Below are 22652 nucleotides of genomic sequence, written 5' to 3' on the forward strand. Positions count from 1 at the left end.
ATCACGATTAATCGCACTACTAAACAATAGAATACCAATTGAAATTTATTAAATATTTTTGGATGTTTTTCTACATTTTCAAATATATTGATTTCTATTACAACAAAGAATACAAACTGTACAGTGTTCACTTTAGATTATTTTATTACAAATATTTGCACTGTAAAAATGATAAATATAATTTTTTAATTCGCCTCATACAATCTCTTTATTGTGAAAATGTAACTTACAAATGTAGATTTTTCTTGTTATATAACTGCAGTCAAAAACAAAACCAGTGTAAAACTTTAGAGCCTAGAAGTTCACTCACTTTGTTCAGCCAATTGCTAAGACAAACAAGTTTGTTTACATTTATGGGAGATACTGCTGGCTGCTTTGTATTTACGATGTCACCTGAAAGTGAGAACAGGCATTCGCATGGCACTGTTGTAGATGGCATTACAAGATATTTACGTGCCAGATGTACTAATCTTGCAGTCCCGGCTACAACAGTGCCATGCGAATGCCTGTTCTCACTTTCAGGTGACATTGTAAACAAAACATGGGCAGCATTATCTCCTGTAAATTGTGACCAAACTTGTTTGTCTGAGCGATTGGCTGAAGTAGGGCTGAGTGGACTTGTAGGTTCTAAAGTTTTGCATTGTTTTATTTTTGAATGCAGTTATTTTTTGTACATAATTCTACATTTGTAAGTTCGACTTTCATTATAAAGAGATTGCACTCTCCAGTACTTGTATTAGGTAAATTGAAATATACTATTTCTTTTGTTTTTTTACAGTGCAAATATTTGTAATCAAAATTAAATATAAAGTGAGCACTGTACACTTTGTATTCTGTGTTGTAATTGAAATAAATATATTTGAAAATGTAGAAATCATCTAAAAATATTTAAATAAATGGTATTCTATTATTGTTTAACAGTGCAATTAACCGCACGCTTAATTTTTGTGATTGCTTGACAGCGCTAATTGTTACCTTTTAAAAAAATTATTATTTTTTCAAATTTAAATTGTGGTTACATCCTTTGCCCCTAACCACAATCAGGCCATGTTGTGCTAACAGTAAATGCTGTGTAAATATATGAGAAGACATAGTCATTGCACTGAAAAAAAAATCTTAAAACTCAAATGACAAAATACGTGTGTGGGGGGCAGAATACTCAAGCAAACTGGTCGGGGTGATGAATAGTGTCTCTCATGGGATTTATGTTTCTGCTTCGTACCTGACTGCTCTATTTTCCTTGTCTTTTCCTTTATTTTTTGGAGGAAGTTTTGATCCTTGCCTGTTTATTTGTTCTGTTAATTTTAGCTCTCTCTCATTTAATTTTATCTTATTTTTTTATAGTTTTTTCTTCCTTTATTATTTTCCTTAGGTATTCTATTTAACGTTTCTGTACAGCACCAATTAGTATAATGAGCATTTTATACAGCAATTAAGGGGACAGTCCCTCCCCATAGCAGGTAATTAGCTGAGGCCCCGATCCTGCAAAGGCATCTGACCCCACCCGTGCGAAATCCCACTCAAGTCTGATGTGCGTGTAGGGATGTTTTAACTGTTTCACTGCTTAAGGCTTGGTCTATGCTAGCAACGTATGTCGGTATAACTAAGTCGCTCAGGGGTGTAGATTTTTCACACCCCTGAGCGACGTTTATACCGACCTAACTCCTGATGTAGACTGCTCCCTGTCAGCGGGAGAGCTTCTCCTGTCAACCTAGCTACCACTTCTCGCGGAGGTGAAGTACCTATGCTGACAGGGAAGCCCGCCCATGGGTGTAGGTAGGGTTTTCTCTGAAGCCCTACAGTGGTGCTGCTGCATCGGCATAGCTGCGCTGCTGCCACCCTTTAAGTGTAGACAAGCAAGTACTTGGGCTGCGCCTGGTGTGGGATTTGTATTACCACAGGTGCTAAAAAATAAAAACATTCAGCATAACAAAAGTGGTTAAAACGTTAAGGGAGCCAAAGGCCAAGAGAAGTTAGTTATTCTAAGACGAGATTCTCTTTTTGGCCCATTAAGGAGTTTAAAACCAAGTCATGTCCTAGAACAGAGTGTTCATCCAAAGAGAGTGGTTTTGTACATTTAATCATTTTGATTGGTCATCCCCATCACCTGGCACAGACTGCTGCCTTGTAGACGGATGAGGCTACATTAGGAAGCATGCTGTTAGCAAGAACGAAGAGGTTTATTTTTGTAGATCAGATATGTATGTTTTTTCAGATGTTCGTTCTTATCCAGCTGCATTTTGAAAAGCAGAGCTTCCACTCTGAAGTTTGTCCATTTCTTTTTTCCTCTTGTGTTATATATAGGGAAAGCTAACGTATTACCCCCTCCCCCCAAATGACCTGACTACCAGCAGAGAGCGTTTACAAATGAAAACAAATCGATTCTTCTCCCTCTCATCACGGGTAACTCTCTAAACTGTGGTGGTTTTTCTTTCAAATGCAGATTTTAGCAATGTGCCTGATGTCACTGCTGGTCTGAAGAGGAGCAGTACTGATGGCACTTTGGACCAAGTGCCATATAGGCAGAAGACTGATCCACCTTTCAGGGTAAGAGCATATCCCAGACCTAGCGATAATAAACAAATTGGGGACACGCTGCAGCTTGCAGAAAAGGGGGGTTGATTATATGCCAGCTTATTTATATAATTATTCTTCTTAGTAAATGAATTTATTGCTTATGACCCTGAAGGACTAATATTATTAGCTTGAGGCCAGCCTTGACCTGTAACATACCAGGGGGCATAGCTGCTCTGTCCCTAATGATATTGCCGTGTGGACAAATGGGAATAAGGCAGAGTTCACCAAATTCATCTTTGCAAGTCACCTAAAGGTGGGGTTTGAGTCCACGGCTAAAGAGAAGATAATTTAGCATGCTAATCACTGTACCAGCTATGCCTTCTAAGCTGGTTAGCTGTTCTCTGAATGTCTGTTGCCATTCTTATTCTTTGTGCTGTTGTTGTTCCAAAAACTTTTTTGGGTGAGGTGACCATAGCAACAGTTACTTAGAACTAGCGGCCTCTTCTACAGTGGCCTAAGTGCCTCCATTTTTTTAGAATTTATTTTTTTGGCTACCCCCAGCCAAAAGGGATACGTGGGGTCTGATTTTTAGAAGTCTTGAGCCCTCACAGTTCATGAAACCTGGGTCTGGATTTGCCCCTTAAAATACATAGTTGCCTCACTTGGGGCAATGTGGAGGTGCACTATCCTACTAGGAGCATTGGGGTGCATTGTGCTTTGGAGATCAAAGCAACTGCTACGTCCTTTGTAAAAATTTATTGTATGCTGCTGTCTGAATCCAGCCTTCATGCCCGTCTAGGAGAGGCTCTTGCCTTGGGCGCCAATAGTCCAATGCAGTCTTCTACTCAGAGGAGGCTGTTTGTACCCCTGGTGCCCCTCTCCTACTTCTCCTTGCATACCCATCCACTGTAATCTTGCCCAAGGAGAGTGTGTGTGAGAGGAGGGAGAACAACGGTTTTGGAATAGTGCTGAGAGACATGCAAATCAGATCACAGTCTGCTTGAAGGAAGACATTTTTGTACTTTTGCTTTGCAAAAAACATTTAGTTGCCAACAGGAAAGGAACAGACATCAGAATCATTCCTGATGTCTTTTTCAAATACGCCAGAAAATGGGAAATTAAAGAGAGTTCAGCAGGATACTGATACACAGAGAGAGATTCATTTATAGTAGTTATTGGATGGGATAAGCTACTGTGATCTAAATTATGTGCTACCGCTAATTCCAAAAGAACTGGAAGGGATCAGCCAGGTTTGCTCCCTGGTGACTCTTTCCTAAATTCTCTACCAGTTATACCGGTGCATAATGTGTTAAGTTATTTCCCAGATTATATTGCAGTTGGGTTCTTTGATTGGAATACAGTAATGCAAACGTTATTTTTAAGAGTTAACAGAGGGTGTCCTGGCTTTCTAGATGCAGTGGAAAAAATGGCTTGGCAATCAGATGCAGTTTGATTTCATGAACCACAGCTGTAAATGAGTCTTTGACAGCCCTACAATTTCTGCAAATGGTTTTTAATTGATTGTCTTCTTTCAGTTGGAGGGTACCTATTACTGTCACAGCTCTTTGTACGACCCTGTCGATGTTTCTAATACATGTAGGATTTTTAAAGACAGTAAGTTAGAAAGTAGCCTCATTGGGCATGTTTGGTGATTAGGAACAAAAAGAAGTGGTTTCTGTTTTTGATTGTTGGACTGTTCACCATATGAACAATAGGCACTCCTAATAAAAGCTAGTAGAAGAAAATAATGCAGCCTCTGAAGGTATAGTATCTGTTTTTGTTTTGTTTTTTCCTTTGCCTCACATATCTGTGTATGCTAGTTTGATGCATTTGTATGGAAGTACAGTTGTAAGGATATTTCAGTATTATGTAATGTTACAGAAGTGTGGGGGTGAGAGGAGGCTACATATGCAAGTACAGCATTGTGAAGAAGACGGTGGTGGTGGTAGGTGGTTCTGAACATATCTTGGAACAACAGGCAGTTTGGGGATTATTTTACTTGTGTGTGTGTGTGTGTGTGTGTGTGTGTGTGTGTGTGTGTGTGTGTGTGTGTGTGTGTGTGTGTGTGTGTGTGTGTGTGTGTGTGTGTGTGTGTGTGTGTGTGTGTGTGTGTGTGTGTGTGTGTGGTTCATTTCCCAACAGACAACAGCTTTAGATGTAATCACTTGCTTTGTGGAAGCAGAATCCTTTGAACTTTGGTTGAATTTTTCCTAAAACAAGTAAGTAAACAAAAAGCAATCTTAACAAAGCTAAACTCTTAATATAAATCTGTATGTTTACTTATTTTTATATTTGCACTTTTGGGGATTTTATTTTTCATTATGTAGCCTCTTTCCTGTAACAACCTAAAGGATAAGGATTTGATGAAGAATGCAGTGAAGAGAGCATCCAAATGAATTTCAGAGGTGCATACTAATTTGGGGCAAGAACATCTTTATGTAGGGGTACGACATTGACACTAACAGTCTTTCATTCATTGTTTAGTCCAGGAGACAGATGAATGAATGAACTGAAATAGTTTTATGTCTGTCTGTCAGTCTAAAAGTTAATTCATGAGATAACAGGAAGATAAAGAGTTACAGTACTTAGTACAGAAAATGAAACTTCTTGATAAGCTCTAAGAAATTATATAAAATAAGTAGACACTTAAATCCATCTGTTCTTGGCAATTCTGTAGTTTTGGCAGTTTTCCTTTCTCTGAGATGCCCAATTTATACCCTTCTTAATAACTGCCCCCCCCCCACACACACACCCTTTTTTTTTTTAAACAATAAATGTTACACTTTTAACACATTCTGTGTCAATACATTTTCAAACTGTGTTAAAATATTGTTTATATGGCAGTGGTATGTAACGTTGGCAATTGCTGTTCCTGCAATATGTAGGCGTATTGTTGACAGAAGATAGAAGACCTTGAAAAATCTGGGGATGCAGCACGATTGCTGATTCAATTAGATTTATTTGTGTTTAATCACTTTGAAGTCTAATTTCTTGTGCTCCTGGTGTTCGTTGAAATGCTGATATATTGACAATTGCCAAAGATCAAGTCCTTCATACATTAAAGTAACATAAGCTGCATTATGTATTCAGTGCCTTATGTCGATTACTTTTATTTTTATTCATAGGTCATAGTTATGAAAAATGTTTTTTGTAAGCTATGGTGTATATTAACTGGAAATATAACCGTGCAATTGATAACTTGTCTATCTTTCCTGTGTATTTTTGGTAGATTCTTTTAATGCATTACATTATTTATTTAATTTTCAGCTGCTCTAATTCTTTTAAGCATCATCAGAGAAAAGTGCTTCTTGAAACAAATTAAATTTGAACAAAAAAAGGAAAGACCTTAATGTAAACATTCTCTCTCTCTCTCTCTCTCTCTCTCTCTCTCTCTCTCTCTCGCTGATATTAGATATGTGTGTCTGTGAGAGTAGGAGAGAGATGTTTTCAGACCAGAGATTTACCAGATAATAATAAAAAATATTAGTTTACAGTAGATTTTAGTCACTCTTTTTAAAGACATATTCTGTCCTCAGACTGGTTGTATGTTTCCAGCTTGGCAAAATAGTTCACAAAATAGTTAATAATGCAATGCATTTGAAATAACTTCAGTGTGTTCAAAGCTGTATATTAAAGTTCTTATAAAAAGAATGGTTATTTTCCTGTATTTACAAAATCTATAGAAAAAATAGATAGCTGATACTTTGTTGTAATAATAGTAATAGTGGAATGAATGCAATAATTCAGAGTAACATATGCCAACCTCTTCCAAAACTGTTAAATGAAATAGAGCATATTTAGAATATCATATTTTGTCTCCCTGACTAGCTGAATACAAATCAATGATGATGGCATTTCAGGTTCTCAAGTATTATGAATAATTTGATGTCCCTTTTCAAAGGGCAGATCAAAATGAATTGTCTAATGCAGAAATGTGATCAAAGCAGTTGTCCTGCTCACACTTTCTTTAGGGAAAAAAACACTACAAATGCTGCCTTAGCTTTTGCAAAATGGTCTGTCTGGTGCTGAAATTGTATTTATTTATTCAGAACCTAATGGATGTATTTCGTGGGCCACTTGAAAGAAACCATTTCAGACATATTAAATTATGGGCAGGCAAATGTTTGGAAGGTTTGAAAAAAATGCATGCCCATTTTGGACTGTTTGAAATTTTTTTTTTTTTTTTGGTCATTTACCAGAGATAAGAGAACTTTCAAATTTCATACTGATCATGAGCAGTTAATATTTTCATTAACTCTGCCTGTGGGCAAGCTCCTGCACATTTCCAAATGGCTTAGGAAACAACAGTTATTGACCCCCATACATTGAGAATCCAAGTTTGTCCTACTGCTTCCACATGGGAGGAACCCAACAGCTATATTTCAGAATATCAGAAGACTAGAAGTGCACACCGGCTGTGTATGCTCAGTATGCAATTTGCAATACTCCTAACTTTGGCAAAAACAAGCTTTTCTTTTTGGTCCCAAAACTATCCAGAGTATGCCTGCACTTATCCATCTAATTTGCATGTACAGTTACCCGGAATGGCTGCGTAAATTTTGTGCATATCTATGCTAATGACCACTAATACATCTGGCCATTTGCACATGCAAATAAACAATTTGTACATGTAATCTCAGTAAACATCTTTACCAATCAGGCAAATGATTCCTTGCACAAAGTTCACACCGTCCTAAACCTCTGACAACTTTATAAATATGGCTCCCGGCTACTTAGTAGGATATGTTAAAAGGCAGAATTTGAGCTGTGTCAAACTGTTACCTTTTAATGGTGATCCTCACAACCCATTTCTTCAACAGATATGCACTTGGAAAGAGAGGGTGGTGTGGACACGGACACACACAGCCCTCTCATACATCTTTCCATTGCTTGGCCAAACCACGTTAAAAAGTCAGAAGGCTGGCTTTTGCTAGTGAATTTAGTGCTAATGCCAAAGTTTGGATGGATAGCCCTGGAGGCTTCAATCCTTAATTTATTACAGAATAGGTAAAGCACAGTAAGCAGCAACACAAACTTGTCTAAAAGGTTCTACCAATGAAAGCCTGAAAACATTTGAAATAGTCACTTCCTGTATTAGAAAAGGAAACCCTGCATTGGGGTCAGCACTTGAAAGGTTTGTTTAATTTTCCATTGGTTCAGTATAGCTATTCCTATAATAAAAAGTCACTTTGCATTTTATAAATTTTTCTGTGCATCCATGTGGTGTTGGACATTTTGTAGCCCTTGTTGTTCACCTGGCCCAGCCATGTGTTGGAGGGACACTCTTCAAAGCAGAGGGAATCCCTTATCTCTCTACTGAGACTGCCTAAACATGGTGTTGAAACTTCTTCACTTAGAACTTTACTAACACCATCAAATTCTTTCAGAGAGACAGTGGTGTTAGTTGGTGAAAATTCTGTCACTGTCCATTTAGCCCAGATTCAAACCTAGATCAAGACTTCTGAATCCCGTTGCCAATCTCCTGGTCCATCCAGTTCCTCCATAAACATGTTTTAAAAAATGGAGTATGTTTGTTTTGGAGGGAGCTTCAGGTGAATGGAGTGTGAGTAATGATTCCTGTCCTCAGCAGGAAATTAATAAAATCATGTAATGAATGCCGAAAGCATGAGAGTCATTTTGCCATCTAAGGGAAGACAAATGGCTATTGGGAATGGTGCATACATTATTAACCTGTTTTCCAACAATTCGTGTATGAGCATGTTATCCATAAAGACACTTACTATGCATAAGTACAGGTGATCATTATGATATAATAAACAATGACATCTCTGCTGTGGCTGCCAACACTTGTAAACTGGTGCCATCCAGTTATGCTGATGAGGACACTTATCCAGTAGAAACCAGGCAGAAGCCACTAATTGAATTTGTGTGTATAAGCTATGGAAGGATTTGCTTTTAATCAGTAAATGTTAGAAACAGTCAATTTTTCCCTACAGCAAAAGCTGAATAGAATATTCAGAGAAGGAAAGTTAATTTTTTTGAGACATGTCATGTATAATACGTACATGTGATCAGTACAGATATGCCCTTTGATTTCATCCAGCATGTGAGTGTGTGACACTGTGCATACATTATTCAGGCATCTGATTTGCTTCCAGAGCAGAAGTGCTCACGGATTAGAATAAATACTCTCTTATCTTGACATCCCAAAAATGTCCCCAGAAGAATACTGACCTTAAAATAAAAATGGGAAGAAGGCAAGCGAGGTGGGGAGAGACAGTTTTGTGCAGGAAAGATTGTAAAACTCCTGGCTGGCAAATCCCATTATGCTGAACACATGAACAATAGGCATTAATTCAAATGGAAAGAAAATCAAACCGAGATGACCCAGGCTTCAACAGAGGAATGAAATAATAGAAGGAAGAAGCCACTAGTTGCCCCCACATCCTGGCGCACTTTTTATGCATTGAGGCAGTTCCAGTAAATGTTTTCATGGGTACAGCTTCTTCTTAGCTCTGCTTTGCAATATCCCAGGCAGTGCATGCGTGCCCTGCATGTCATTAATTGCAAGAGAAATAGCTGCCTGAAGCTTTTGATCACCATCAAAAAGACATTCCGGATTTTTTGTGTGGTGAGCAATTTTCTTTAGTAATTGATAAGACCCCAGAACTAGTGGAGCAACCAGCAATTAATATCCTTACTCTGTTCTAACTGCGGGGTGGAGGGAACCAGTGGTGGACATGGTTCTCTTGAAATCATCTGTTCTTCTTCAGTGCAATGTGGGCATCATGCCAGTATGGAATCGAGATGTATTGCGAGAGGACAAGCTGACGTTCGGAAACAGAGATTTCGGTTGGGTATTAGGAAAAACTTTTTCACTAGGAGGGTGGTGAAACACTGGAATGCGTTACCTAGGGAGGTGGTGGAATCTCCTTCCTTAGATATTTTTAAGGTCAGGCTTGACAAAGGCCTGGCTGGGACGATTTAATTGGGGATTGGTCCTGCTTTGAGCAGGGGGTTGGACTAGATGACCTCCTGAGGTCCCTTCCAACCCTGATATTCTATGATTCTATGATTCATCATCGGTTTTGCTTGGTTCAGTTGTGCCTTGAAGCCATAGCTCTGCACTGAAAGCAGTGCGCAGCCCTACTGGGAACTCTGAAAGCTATTGTACTACATTTCCAGATGGCACAGCATGTGCTGATGCCAACCAGCTTTTCTGGCTGGTGCAGAATGGAGTTGGAGCCATGGCTCTGCCACCTCCCTGCTACGTTTGGGGTCAGCTAGCAGTTCTAGTAAGCCGGGGTGAAATCCTGGCCCCACTGAGCTCAATGGGAGTTTTGCTGTTGACTCCAGAGGAGCCAGGATTTTGCGCCACACGTTCAAGGGAGTACTGCAGTTGTGTCTGACACCCAGACAAGGTCCTAACAGTTGGCCTCCGATATGCATGAGCTAATTAGTAAAGGACTTTCTAGAAGCGTATCAACATCTGCTGCAAATCCCAGACATTTCCTGTCTGTTGTGTGTCGCATTGATCACGCAGTTCAACCAAAATTAATAAGACCCATGACCATGATGAATGTATAGTTCATTTTCCAGTTGTTCAAGCATGCCAAGAAGAAAAGTAGGTGATTTTAAAAGTGTTTGTGAGCAAATGTGTGAACTTGTGACTCTTTCTGTGTGCTATCATGCTGGTTTTTCTGGCTTGAAGTAGTAACTGACCTCCAGACACACTGTGAGTTTCTCATTAATGAAATTGGTGCAGACAACTTGAAGGAAGAAAACAAATCAATCTCTGATGTTTGCATGTGCGGGAAATTGATGAGAGCCACATTGAAATGTATCTTTCCCCTCTGCTACTCTGGGAAAAATCCCCCAGTTTACACGTGGACAAAAAGGAAGCACGACAGCAGCACCAATATAGTGCATCAGACACGAGTCTGCAAGGTTTGTGATAGATTCTGAGGACTAAATTCTCTTTGCCAGCTACAGAGTACTGGATTCATGCTTCATTCTTCAGGGATGAGAGGTCACTCAGTTCTAGTGACAATAACATTCTGCACATTTTTGGCTTGTAAGGCAGAAGCATGGAAGTACAATTTTGTCATTTCCCTGGCTCTTGATGTACTTGGCAAGGCCAGCCTAACAGCGATTGAATACTGGAGATGGAAGCACAGTTGTTGTGCACTGCATGCAGGCAAAGCACCAGTGATGTCTGAGTCCAGAGGGAGAATCATTCCAACCAAGTGACACATCCTGGTATGTCTCCCTGAATTGTGACTTGGGACAAAATGAGGAGCTGTCCATAATGAGGACATAATATCAGATAGACAGTTGCAAAGCCACATGGAGAGCTGAAGGAAGGAACCAGTCTCTGGGAGCCATAATTCCTCTATGAGTGGCCAAGTGCTTCTTAGACCTGTGTGGAAATACCAGGTATGTCCGTGTCTCCTCCTTGAGCCATCCCACCTCCTCTGAGGTACACCAAGTGAGCAAGTCCTGAATTCCTCTATGTGCAGGGACTGCAAGTATGATAGGTCCTTTTGCAGGCCATATGATGGCAGGGAGAGTATGTGTACCCCATCAAGCTACCCATCCACTTATGCAGCTGTCAAAATATTGTTCTTAGAGAACATTCAAAAGGTGGAGTAATCTGCTGACCATAGAAGAAAATCAGTAGCTCAGCACCTATATAAAAGGAAGGTAAAGGATTATTAAAAATTTTGGAGTCAGAAATTAATAGCTTGAAGAGCTTACCCCCTCTCTCTCCCCCCACATGGGACAGAATCTGTTCTCAGTCACTCCAGTGCAACCCCAGGAGGCTTCCATGATGATAACTGGTGTTATCAGTAACAGAATGTGGCTACATCCATACCCTGTAAATGTTGCAGGTAGGCAGGATATTTCCCTCCAATCAGTTTCTGATTATCTTGATTGAAAACCACATCATCCTCGCATAGGGCTTAATTTCATTGATTCCATTGAATTCAGTGGGTTTTGGATCAGTATTTTAAAGTTTTAACTCAGGTTTTTGCTGTCACCATAGGTGCTTCTTTTTAGTGTTTCAACTGTAGTCTGTGCATTAATGGGAAAGGATAAGGGTTACCCTCTTTGTCTCTAAAGAATATGAACGGCAAAGCTAAGATACTTGGTAAAGGAGGAGTGTAACTAGAAAGTGTTTAAAATCTCAGTGGTTACCATAGTTTCTCATTCAGCGACTAAGAAAAGTTTCTTGAATACAGAACAAAGCTCTCTGTGCGTGTGTGTGTGTGTGTGTATGAACGTTTAGAAGAAAGAATTCAGTATTTTGTGATGCTTGAAGATATTTTAAATGAAATGTTAATTAATATCAAATATTGTGATCGTTATTGATGTTTAAAATGTCTAGACTTAAAATTCTTCATTTGTCAATTAAACTTTGAACAAGTAACCGTATCCAAAGATATTTTTAAAACGTTTGCTGCAAAGTGAAAATATTTAAGTCAACAATCAGAAATAATGGTTCACGTTATCCATCAAGTTCTTGAGAAATAAAAGACCAAACCCCTCACACCCTATGCGTAGATGTGTAGATCAAGTGAATCAAGCTTGAAATAGTAATACCTAGGGATTTGTGAACAGTTCATATTACAGAACCTGAAACCTACCCTAAATCAGGGTGGGTGCGGTTTAATGTTGTATGTGCAAACTTCAGCCCAGGTTTGCAAATGGTTCAGGTGTATGTTATAAATGCAGCCAGCCCTTGCCCTCTCCATAATGGATCACTGCCTCCTCTAATCCAAAAGTATGTTCAGGGGAACAGGATTCACCCTCTACCCTCATGTAATAAGGTGGGGGAAACACATTCTTTAACAGCAGCTTAGCAAATGGGCACAGGAACAAAGATGTCTCATAATTCTTAGCATACTATCCAGGGAAGCTCTGGAGTTCCCTAGGAACAGCATGCTGGGGAAGAAAAGCCCTTCATACCTAGCATGTGATTGCTATGGAATCCCAGGGTTTCCCTAGCCAGAATGCCTACTCATTATGAGTTGTCTCTCACTGCCACTGTGCTCATTTATAGAACTACCATAGCATGAAAGTTCCCAGGTTCCTCAGTACTATATAATATAAAATTGCATGTGTATGTATTTTAGAAGGGATATGAATCCTTGTGATTCAAGCTACAAGCCAATAACAAACTGAGTGGGGGAAGGTGGGGGGTTGTTTAGGGAGAAACTCCACTGTTAGGCAGATTATTCCATAATTGCCCACTACAGGGGTTTCTTGCATCTTCCTCTGAAGCATCTGACGCTAGTCACTGTTAGACACACACACACAGTGTTAGTAGGTAAATCAGTGATCTGACCCAGCATGGCATGGCAGTTGTTATGTCAATTTCTAGCTACTGAGCTTTCTGCCAGTGGTATGAAAGATGGCAAACATCTGTCCCTACAGGAAATCTGCACATTACTTACAGCAAAAAGGAACAAACATATTTCTCTTCATCTTAAAATAACTTTTTCCAAGGTGGTTGATTATTTTATGTGTAGATTTTGATGGTGGATTTTTGTGGGGGACAGAACTTGTCTGGTTATCAGATTGCTAAAAGAAAAAGTAATTTAAAGGTTTTTTGTTTTGTTGTTTTTCATTTTTTTTTCTATATCCAGCTCCTAGAGAGGAGCTGGAAATATTACTAGAACACTTGCATTTAATTTTTGAAATGAACACATTTTTTGAAAGACCTGTTAATTGGTAACATCATTTAGCTGGCATATGGCTAGCTAATAATCCAGGCTTAATTAGCAAGTCTGGGAAAGAATACCCTCCTAATATGGAATTAAAGCAGTCATCATTGTTCTTTAATCAAGAATAAAGAATTTTATGAACCTAGAGTTTAGCAGACTGTTTTCAATCATGCTGTATGAATTTGAGTTCTTTTTAACACTGATCCACTGAGGAAAACAGATTTTTTTAATTGCCATCATTTGTGTTGATGCAGAAAAAAGATGGAAGAACAATACCTCTTTCCATATAATTGCACCTTAGTGAAGGTGATGCTGAAGACATAGCTTTCTTGATTCTCAAAGCATTAAAATCCCATAGATGTGGATAATGGGGATGAAACATTGCGTGACCCTTTGAAAATATCCCCGTCATTGTAACCACTATATAGTGTCCTTTGGTTGGATCTCCGCACTTTTGGCACTCCAGTGCACCTCATGTCTTGCCATCATCTAAGGACAGACATGGTCGATCAGCAGGACAGGTGGTGGGCACTACCTACATGCCCTCGGAATATTCAACAGTATTTAATAGTATGTCAGGGATTAAATGGTCATTGGTTTGTTGACAGGCAGCCACCCTGCAACAGGGCCTTACAAAATGGTTAATGCTGAACTACCAACTGGGAGTAATAAACTGAGAAGTGGTGGAGGGAAGTTGCAATAATTAAGAGCTAAATTATTCCCTTGAAGCAGTGAGCATGTATCAAAGGGCAATATTTGGCATATTGTTTGGGTTAAAAATTAAGGGTCATGGGTACTGTATTGCGATAGGGAGGGGAAAGTGTAGCATTAAGGGCCCACTCCTGCCAGATGCTGAGCATCTCCTCAGGGGTGCTGAGTGCCTCCACAGTAGTGGGCCCCAAAAGTGTTAGTAAATAGAGGGAAAGTGGGGAAGGATGTCGCAGCTTTTTATTTCATTGGTAGAGCACAGTCAATTAACTAAACAATTGTTTATTCATCTTGTAACTCTTTGGCTCAGCACCCCTACTAATGGCATAATATCCTATAACATTTTGCTTAAAGTCACATTTTATAAGTGATCTATTTACTAACAGGATATTTTTGTGACTTGATTAGCATGAGACATAGAGTGCCCTTTTGAGCATGAATTTATTAACGAGCAGCATAGTTTAGAATGTTTTTATCAAACTAGAAAGTTCAAATAAAGGACAAGCACAATTATATAAACAAAACATCTAGCAAGCTGCTTGTTTCTTTTTCCATTTCAGAGCTCATTTGTAATCCACACCATTTAGTGGCTGATACACTTGACAGAGCATCGACATTATTGGTAAAGTCACCTTGACCTTCAGGGCAGTCCCTACCACATGGGTGTTTTAGGTATCTGGCTAATTTCCTTACAGCACCTGATGTATTTGTTTAAGTGGTAAAATTCACTGGCACCATGGCATTCTGTTAGCAGGTATGTCTCAGGGGAGATTTGCTCTACATAAAACCATATTCTCTCAAACCATGAGCTGCCATTTACAACTACACTCTGCTTCTTCTTTTTTTTTTTTTTTAAATAATGCTGTTATCTGAATGTACTTGGCATTTTTCCATGATGTTGGAAGTGTTTTAAAAGTGAAGGTACGCAAGGAATTCTGTTTACATTCCTTTACAGTATTTAGTCCAATTTAAAACTGGGCACCAATAGTATCTCAAATTTTCATTCATCAACTCAAAGGATAATCATTGCAGAGTATGTTGCAATTGTTGAGCTCAGAGTAAAGATGCGATAGTATGAGATCTAAAGGCACTTACCTTGCTCAGAAAAGCCTTTTCCTTAGGGAAGTTGATGGTGCCTGTCTTCAGGAGGAGTGCCTGCCTTCAGGAGGAGTAAAACCAGAGCTAAGAATTTAGTTTGAGCTCACAAAACTTGGCAGCAGAAACTTATGGGTCTTTGCACCAGATTTTCTCTATAGTAAGTTCTGGAACTGTTTTCATAAAAGGACATTTATGTAACAAGGTTAGAAGCTGACCAATTATACACGCACTAGGGACTACATGTTTTGTCAGATGAATGGTTTGGTCATCGCTCTTAGTAGGAGTGAAAGCATAAGTGAACACTACATCAAATTACTGTAGCTAGTAATTGAATAATAGATTTCTAGAGAGGTGTCTGCTCAATAAATAGCTTTATTACAGTTGTCTGTGTTTCAAGGTGGGTTTTTTTTATTATTATTTGCAGTTTTACCCAAGTAATGACATTTTTGTGGGTCTCTGTTGCAAGCAGAGTATCTATCAAAGGATGATTTAGATCCACAGCAGGGAATTGCGCTTGTTTTTCCAGCGGTTCACTACAGCTTGGAAATAACCAAAATATTAACATTTGGTTCCTTTTCTGAGCTTTCTAACAAATAATCTGGAACTGCAGCTTTATTTGCAGGAGAAGCAGAGGCTGCAACCCTGGACCCCCCAGGGGAAATAAATTTTAAGAAAATTGTGACACTACATAAACAGAAAAGTATGCAAAACCCCTGCCTGAAATCTTCTGCTCCTTAAGTTGCATATGTTAATGGCTGACTGCATCAGAATAAGCAGAGAGGGAAGGAGGAGAGAGGCAATATTTTTAATAAGGCTACAGGATAAAAATACAGTAGGGATTCAGGAAAAGTTATTATATACACTTCATTATTATGTATACACTGAGAGGTGCCATCTTTTTCTAAATCAGTATGTCAGTCTAGGTGTCTGTCTATCTGAATAATGCCATCTGAAATTTTGCATGATACGTTAAAGGCCTGGACCCTGCATCATTGCAATGATTTTCAGTTTTGCCTTTCACTTCAGTACAAATTGGATCAGGTCCCTAAGACACTGATTTTCAGAGGTGTTGAGCAAAACTCCTGTGAACTCAGTGTGAACTGCAGGTGCTGAGCACCTTGAGAATGCAGGCCTAATTGTCTTGCATAACAGTTTACTGGATGCAAACTTTTGTACATTTCAAATGCTGATGTGCTGTATTGTCACAAAAGGGTGTTAGATATTTAATTAACACACAGAATGCTACTTGATCAGCAAATATCTCAGCAGTTCTTTTTAAATAAAGCTAGTATTAAAACTTCTCATGTTTTAATTAGAACAATTTTACCTTGCCAACATTACTTTACACTCTTCATGAGAAAAGCAAATCCATGTTTTTACTAATGGCATTAGAATTCTGATTAAAATTTCTGAGACTGGAAACTTCAGAGTTAACTTTAGCTCAGCTCAATTTGTCTGGTGGTTATACGAAATACTCATCACTGTGTTTCATCCTTTACTTACTGGGTATGCTGCTCCATCGCTAAAGGTAAGTCTGAACATGCTTAGTTTGCAGATCAGAACCCGAGAGCTTATATGAGGTTTGTTTCTGTTTAATCTACTTTGCTTTTTTACTAGTAATATTTTAATTAAAAAGCATAATCTTAAACTGAAACAATCCTAAAGAAAACAATGCTTCCAGGTAGCACCTTTTCAATTCATACTGTGATATTTGGAGGATACTTCAGAGCTGTATTTGTTTGCCTGAGCACAGTGCACTTAGTCACACTTACTGTACTTTTAAAAAGAAACTACAGATTCTTTACCTGCTCTTCTGTATAGAGAAATCTTATCCCTTATGCACTGTAGGGACTTCAGAGATGTTTTGGCCCTCCATAGTGTCAAAAGATGATATCCTAGTTTTAATTAAGAATTGTTATAAAGTATCATATCAGTGGATAAAATAGATTGAGAATGGGCTAAAAATCTGCTTATAAAATCTTTGTATTAGGCCCCTCTGCAACCATTGAGGTGAATCAAGTTGATCCAAAGTATCATGGAGCATGTATTAGAAAAAGTTATTGTGCTTGCACAACTAATGGTTTTCAGGCATGATTGAGATTTTTTAGCAGTACCAGCAAGGATTTGTTTCACACCATGAACAAATGGCCTTGGAAAGGTAATTATATTATCATAAACTAAGCTACTTTTTTTAGTTAGTGAACAGACAATTCTATTTTGTTGTTGTCCTCAAACTAAAAAAAAAAAAAAAAAAAAATGATGTCCAAGATACAAAATCCTGAAACTGGGGGGTTATAACTGACCATCTGAAATAACTAGAGCTATAGCAGTACAAGAGTTCTGCTATATACATTTTCATTTTATTTTGTCTCTTACCCCACCTCCAGTGCCACCTATTATCAGTAACCTCAGTATATCTGCAGTGAAAAGCTCATTATGGTAGTTTCCAGTGAAAACCAGCTTACTTTCAATAACTCCCAAACTCCAGACATTTTTTCAGATTTTCAGCCAAATGAATGATTTAGTAGAACACATATACTATCTATACATGCATAGCACCTGGGGAGTTTATAGATGATTTTTTTCCAGTGAAATGTGGATCCCTAAAAGGTTCTGTCTTGACAGTCACCTGTCCCTTAAGAAACTACAACCTGCAGATTTCTATGGCTTTGAGTGGAAAGCATTTTCCATTCACAGGGAGGGTGAAAGAAGATCAAAAGCACTTTAAATAGAAAAATCATGAAAACTAGGTCTACCCCGTCTGTTTAAAGAAAGTGGAAACTTTATGGGCTTCTCCTCCGGTTTTCTTCTCCCACAAGAGCTGACACTAGAGAAGGCATTAGGCCTACTGTTCATTTCTTGGAATCCCACTGCTTTTCTTCTGTTGACCAGCTGTGATGCTAATCTGGTCTCATCCCTGGAAAATAATAAGCTACTGGTACATCAGGCAACTAACCAGACGAGGATTCAAGTTTAAAGTGAGTCACTTTCTGTTCTGTCGATATGATAGTAAAGCGTCATTTCGTTTTTTTATTATGATAATCAACATGATTCACCTTCAGATAATAAATTCAAAGAATTAATTACCTCCACATAGATGCAGGCATTCTTTATAAGAGTACACAACTGTGAATAGACATCAGTAACAGGTCAGATACTGTACATACCATGCTCTGTGTCTCATACTGTATACCAAGTGATGGACTAGTCTACATTTTATATATGTATTTATATATAAAATTTTTGCTTAGATTTCACACTCATGTATTTTGTGTGTGGGTGTGTGAGAGAGAGAGAGAGAGAACGTTTCATTGGGAGGTTATGTTAAAGAATTTTCTAAGCCTACTCAAAAACATTCCTGTTAATCACTTTTTTTCAAACAAATGCCAACTGCCTGCCTGGCAGAGCAAACTTTGGAGTACACGTGGTGCTTACATGAGAAATGGTAAAATAAACAACACAGAGAAGGTAACACTAATTAACCTCATGGAACCCTGGTTTTCATTCAATATCATACACTATCAAGTCGCAGTGTTTCAGAGGGCAGCCATGAAATTTTGCTGGAGCTTAACCAGTTCTGATTAATGTCGTGTGCTCTTTCTCCAATTCATTTTGCATAGGTTTTTAACTTTGCAGGGGATGGCAGAGCTTCAGACTGCCATGTGCATAAATGCCAAATAGCAAAGAAAATACCAAAGGTTAATCATAGCTCCCTAGTAAGGGGATTCTTTGTTCAGTTAAAAAGGTTGTTCTCTGAGTATTTTTTTCTCAAATACATTTTATTCTGTGTTTTTGAGAATCAGACGTGACTCATAACCAAGTTACAGTATAAGCATCACTGCTAAGTCTGCTTGGGCCCAAACTCATGGGAGAATCTGGCAATATTAAGCACTGGCACGTTATATCTTTGCCCAGAACAAATCCCTCTAAAAGGTTGTCAAGGTTCCTCCCCCACTCTGAATTCTAGGGTACAGATGTGGGGACCTGCATGAAAACCTCCTAAGCTTACTTTTACCAGCTTAGGTTAAAACTTCCCCAAGGTACAAATTAATTTTATCTTTTGTCCTTGGAATAACCACTGCCACCACCAAACCCTAACTGGGTTTACTGGGAAATGTAGTTTGGACACGTCTTTCCCCCCAAAATCCTCCCAACCCTTGCACCCCACTTCCTGGGAAAGGTTTGGTAAAAATCCTCACCAATTTGCATAGGTGACCACAGACCCAAACCCTTGGATCTGAGAACAATGAAAAAGCATTCAGTTTTCTTACAAGAAGACTTTTAATAGAAATAGGAGTAAAGGAATCACCCCTGTAAAATCAGGATGGTAGGTACCTTACAGGGTAATTAGATTCAAAACATAGAGAATCCCTCTAGGCAAAACCTTAAGTTACAAAAAAGACACACAGACAGAAATAGTCATTCTATTCAGCACAATTCTTTTCTCAGCCATTTAAAGAAATCATAATCTAACACATTCCTAGCTAGATTACTTACTAAAGTTCTAAGACTCCATTCCTGTTCTATCCCCGGCAAAGCAGCATATAGACAGAGACACAGACCCTTTGTTTCTCTCCCTCCTCCCAGCTTTTGAAAGTATCTTGTCTCCTCATTGGTCATTTTGGTCAGGTGCCAGCGAGGTTACCTTTAGCTTCTTAACCCTTTACAGGTGAGAGGATTTTTCCTCTGGCCAGGAGGGATTTTAAAGGGGTTTACCCTTCCCTTTATGTTTATGACAAAGGTCGATAAAGATATTTCCTATTTATGTAGAACATTGCAGCCAAAATATAGGGAAAATTATATTCTCATTTCTTAAAGCAAAATGCATAGGACCAGAGTGTGAGCAACCACAGAGGGGTGAGAAAGCAATTTTTGCCCATTGTGTGACTCTTCAGGACTTCGCATAACAGCAACCTCTGGGGTGTCTTCTACATCTCTATGGGGTGGTGGGGAGAGTAGGGGAAAAGCAACAGGATCGTGACCCGGAGCCCTTTACATCAGCTTGTACAGGTAGAGCTGGTGTGGTGGTAGAAGTGTTGTACACAGCCACATTGGAAAACCTGTTAAAATGGTCAAATTAAACATGACACAGTTAGGACTGTCTCGGTTCTATCCTGGAATCCCAGTATGTAAGTTTATTGGCCCTAGATTAACACTCATTGCCTTGTCTCACTTGACCTTGGAAATCTAACATAGTTGTTTTTTTTAGATATCATGAGCCAGATCCTCAGCCCAGGTTAAACTTCACTGTGCATTGCCAAAGGGCTGCCTGTAAATGACTCTAAGCTATGCCAAAGGCTAGACAGACTCATGTTTGGCCATAGGATCAATGCAACCACTTTCCCTCTGCCCTTTCCCCAGATCCTGCACTGAGCATAGCCCAGCTGGACCTGGGGATCTGCTCCCTGTTCAGTTATCTGAATTGTTATTTTTGTAATACAGCTTGGATTCAGATTAATAACAACACCCTGTGAAGTTGACACAGAGTATTGTTACTATTTACTGAGCGCCAACAGTCTGCTTAGCGCTGTACAAACATAAAGGAAAAACTAGCACATTCCAGGAGCCCAAAGACTAAGGCGGAGATTATCAAAGTCATCTGGGTGAAGCTGGTGGCCACTTGGTATCTGAATCCCCTAGGTGGCGTTGAAGAACTCAGCCTACCTCAGTGACAGGTCAGACGCTGTACATATCATGCTCTGCGTCTCAGACTGTATATCAAGCGATGGACTAGTCTAGATGTGGCAAAGGTGGTGATGAGGAATCAGCGTAGGAAGGCTTTAGAGGAAAAGTGTGTTTCAAGGAGGGATTTGAATACAGAGTGGGAGGTCATTTAGTGTGTGAGGAATAGCAGGCTGGGCCAAGTGTAAGATGTAGCGGGGGGGGGGAAAGGAGCAAAGACAAGAGTTAGAGGAGGTTGTGAACTGCGCATTAAGGATGGGTTGGAAAAACATGGAGCAGGATGAAATGAAAAGCCGGAATTTTATGCACAGGCATGGGTTTGTTGTTATAGAGTTGCTCATGAATGCTGGGCTACTGGTCCAAACAGAACACAGTGGGCCTTTCGTGGGAATGGGCCATATCCATCCCAATTGAATTGGCCTCGTTAGCACTGACGCCCCCACTTAGTAAGGCAACTCCCATCTCTTCATGTGCTGTGTATTTATACCTGCTTACTGTATTTTTCACTCCCTTCATCTGATGAAGTGGGTTATAGCCCATGAAAGCTTATGCCCAAATAAATTTGTTAGCCTCTAAGGTGCCACAAGGACTCCTCGTTGTTTTTGCTGCAGAAACTGTTCTGCAAAGATCTGCATTCTGTACTGCCTTGCATCTACTGTGGCCCTTCGCAGCTGTGCAAAGTGTGCAGTGCAATGTGGGTGTAAAGTCCTGCCATTGGGTAGCATTTCATTCTTCTATCAGGTGTAAATGGCTGCACCAGGAATGAAGAATCTGCCCCCAGGGAGTGCACAGCCCCATGTGCATCATGGAGCCAAGTTCTGCAGCGCCCCACTTCACCAGGGATGACAGTGGGCAGTAAGTCTGAAAACTGTAAGGGCGTACAGGCTGGAAGCGCCACCTAAGGCAGGGGGCATGTACTTCAACATTTGAGGACTAGACTTGCTTTAATGAAAGCTGCCCTGACATTTTAATAAAAGAAATGCATGAGATACAACAAGAATTTAGTCAGGAAGAGGGTGGGAAAGCTCAGTTCTCCAAAGCTCATGGTCTTGCAAAATGCCTCCAAATAATGCTGTGACATCCCACACCCCTTTCAGGCACTTACAGAAGATGACTCATTCAACATTATTGTTCAAGTTCATCTTTCTATAATATGTATATAATTTTTACATATTTTTTCTTACAGAGTAATACTGTGCTTTGCTTATAGCCTTCAATAGGCTACCTAGTATTCTTGATCAATGGTTGCACTCCCATGGATGTCAATCACAGCTGCCCACACACACCTTGAGCTGTATTTCGCCTGAAGTCTAAGTCATTATGACACAAATGTCAAACTGTCTGACATCAGAAACAAAGGAGATAAAACTCAAGTGTCTTGGAAATTCATCTTCTTGTAAAGGTTCTTAAAATAAAACCATGATTTGCTAAGTGCAAAGAATAATTATTTCAAAAACTGCTATTTTTAATGCCACAGAGTTAAGTGTGATTTTTGACAAATTTCAGCAAGACAAAACTGTAATCTCAACAGATGCCATTCAACGTATACTGTATTTTGTCAAATCCTATTTTGTGCTGTAAATATGGCCCTTAACTAGATTCCGCAGTCCTGAGAGCTGTCATTACACGGGGACTGTGGAGTAGATGCTTGCATGCATTAGTGTTGCAAGGTACTGTAAGCATTGTGTGGGAATAATAGCCATTTAAAGCCAGGGACTGGAAAGTCCTACGTTGATATTGTTTCACATTTTAAAAAATTATATCCACTTATCTGGATGTTAGGAATGCATATTTATTTTGTCGAATAATTGATTGGGATTTTATGTTGTAATTTATGGTGTCATTATATGATGCATGTCGCCTAATTGTTATAGGAAATATGGCAGAGCATCTGGCCTGGAAGGCTAGCTCCCGGCCCCTCCCCTGCAGGCTCAGCTCACTGCACCGCTGGCGCAATGC

The 22652-nt window shown here is 39.3% G+C and overlaps 1 protein-coding gene across 4 annotated transcripts in view; it reads left to right on the forward strand.

Moving 5' to 3' along the window:
* TIAM2 (TIAM Rac1 associated GEF 2) overlaps positions 1 to 22652 on the forward strand; it is a 112599-nt gene that overhangs the window by 65523 nt on the left and 24424 nt on the right. Inside the window, exon 15 of one of the 4 annotated variants that reach the window (XM_074948657.1) lies at positions 2444 to 2547. In XM_074948657.1, the coding sequence (XP_074804758.1) occupies positions 2444 to 2547 (104 nt within the window). Of the gene's footprint in view, positions 1 to 2443; positions 2548 to 4011; positions 4280 to 4616; positions 4737 to 10749; positions 10915 to 22652 lie in introns of those variants that run through there. The other 3 variants (XM_074948659.1, XM_074948660.1, XM_074948658.1) reach the window with 3 other exon arrangements.

This window comes from Natator depressus, chromosome 3, assembly GCF_965152275.1.
Source record: "Natator depressus isolate rNatDep1 chromosome 3, rNatDep2.hap1, whole genome shotgun sequence".
In the NCBI taxonomy this organism is placed as follows: Eukaryota; Metazoa; Chordata; order Testudines; family Cheloniidae; genus Natator; species Natator depressus.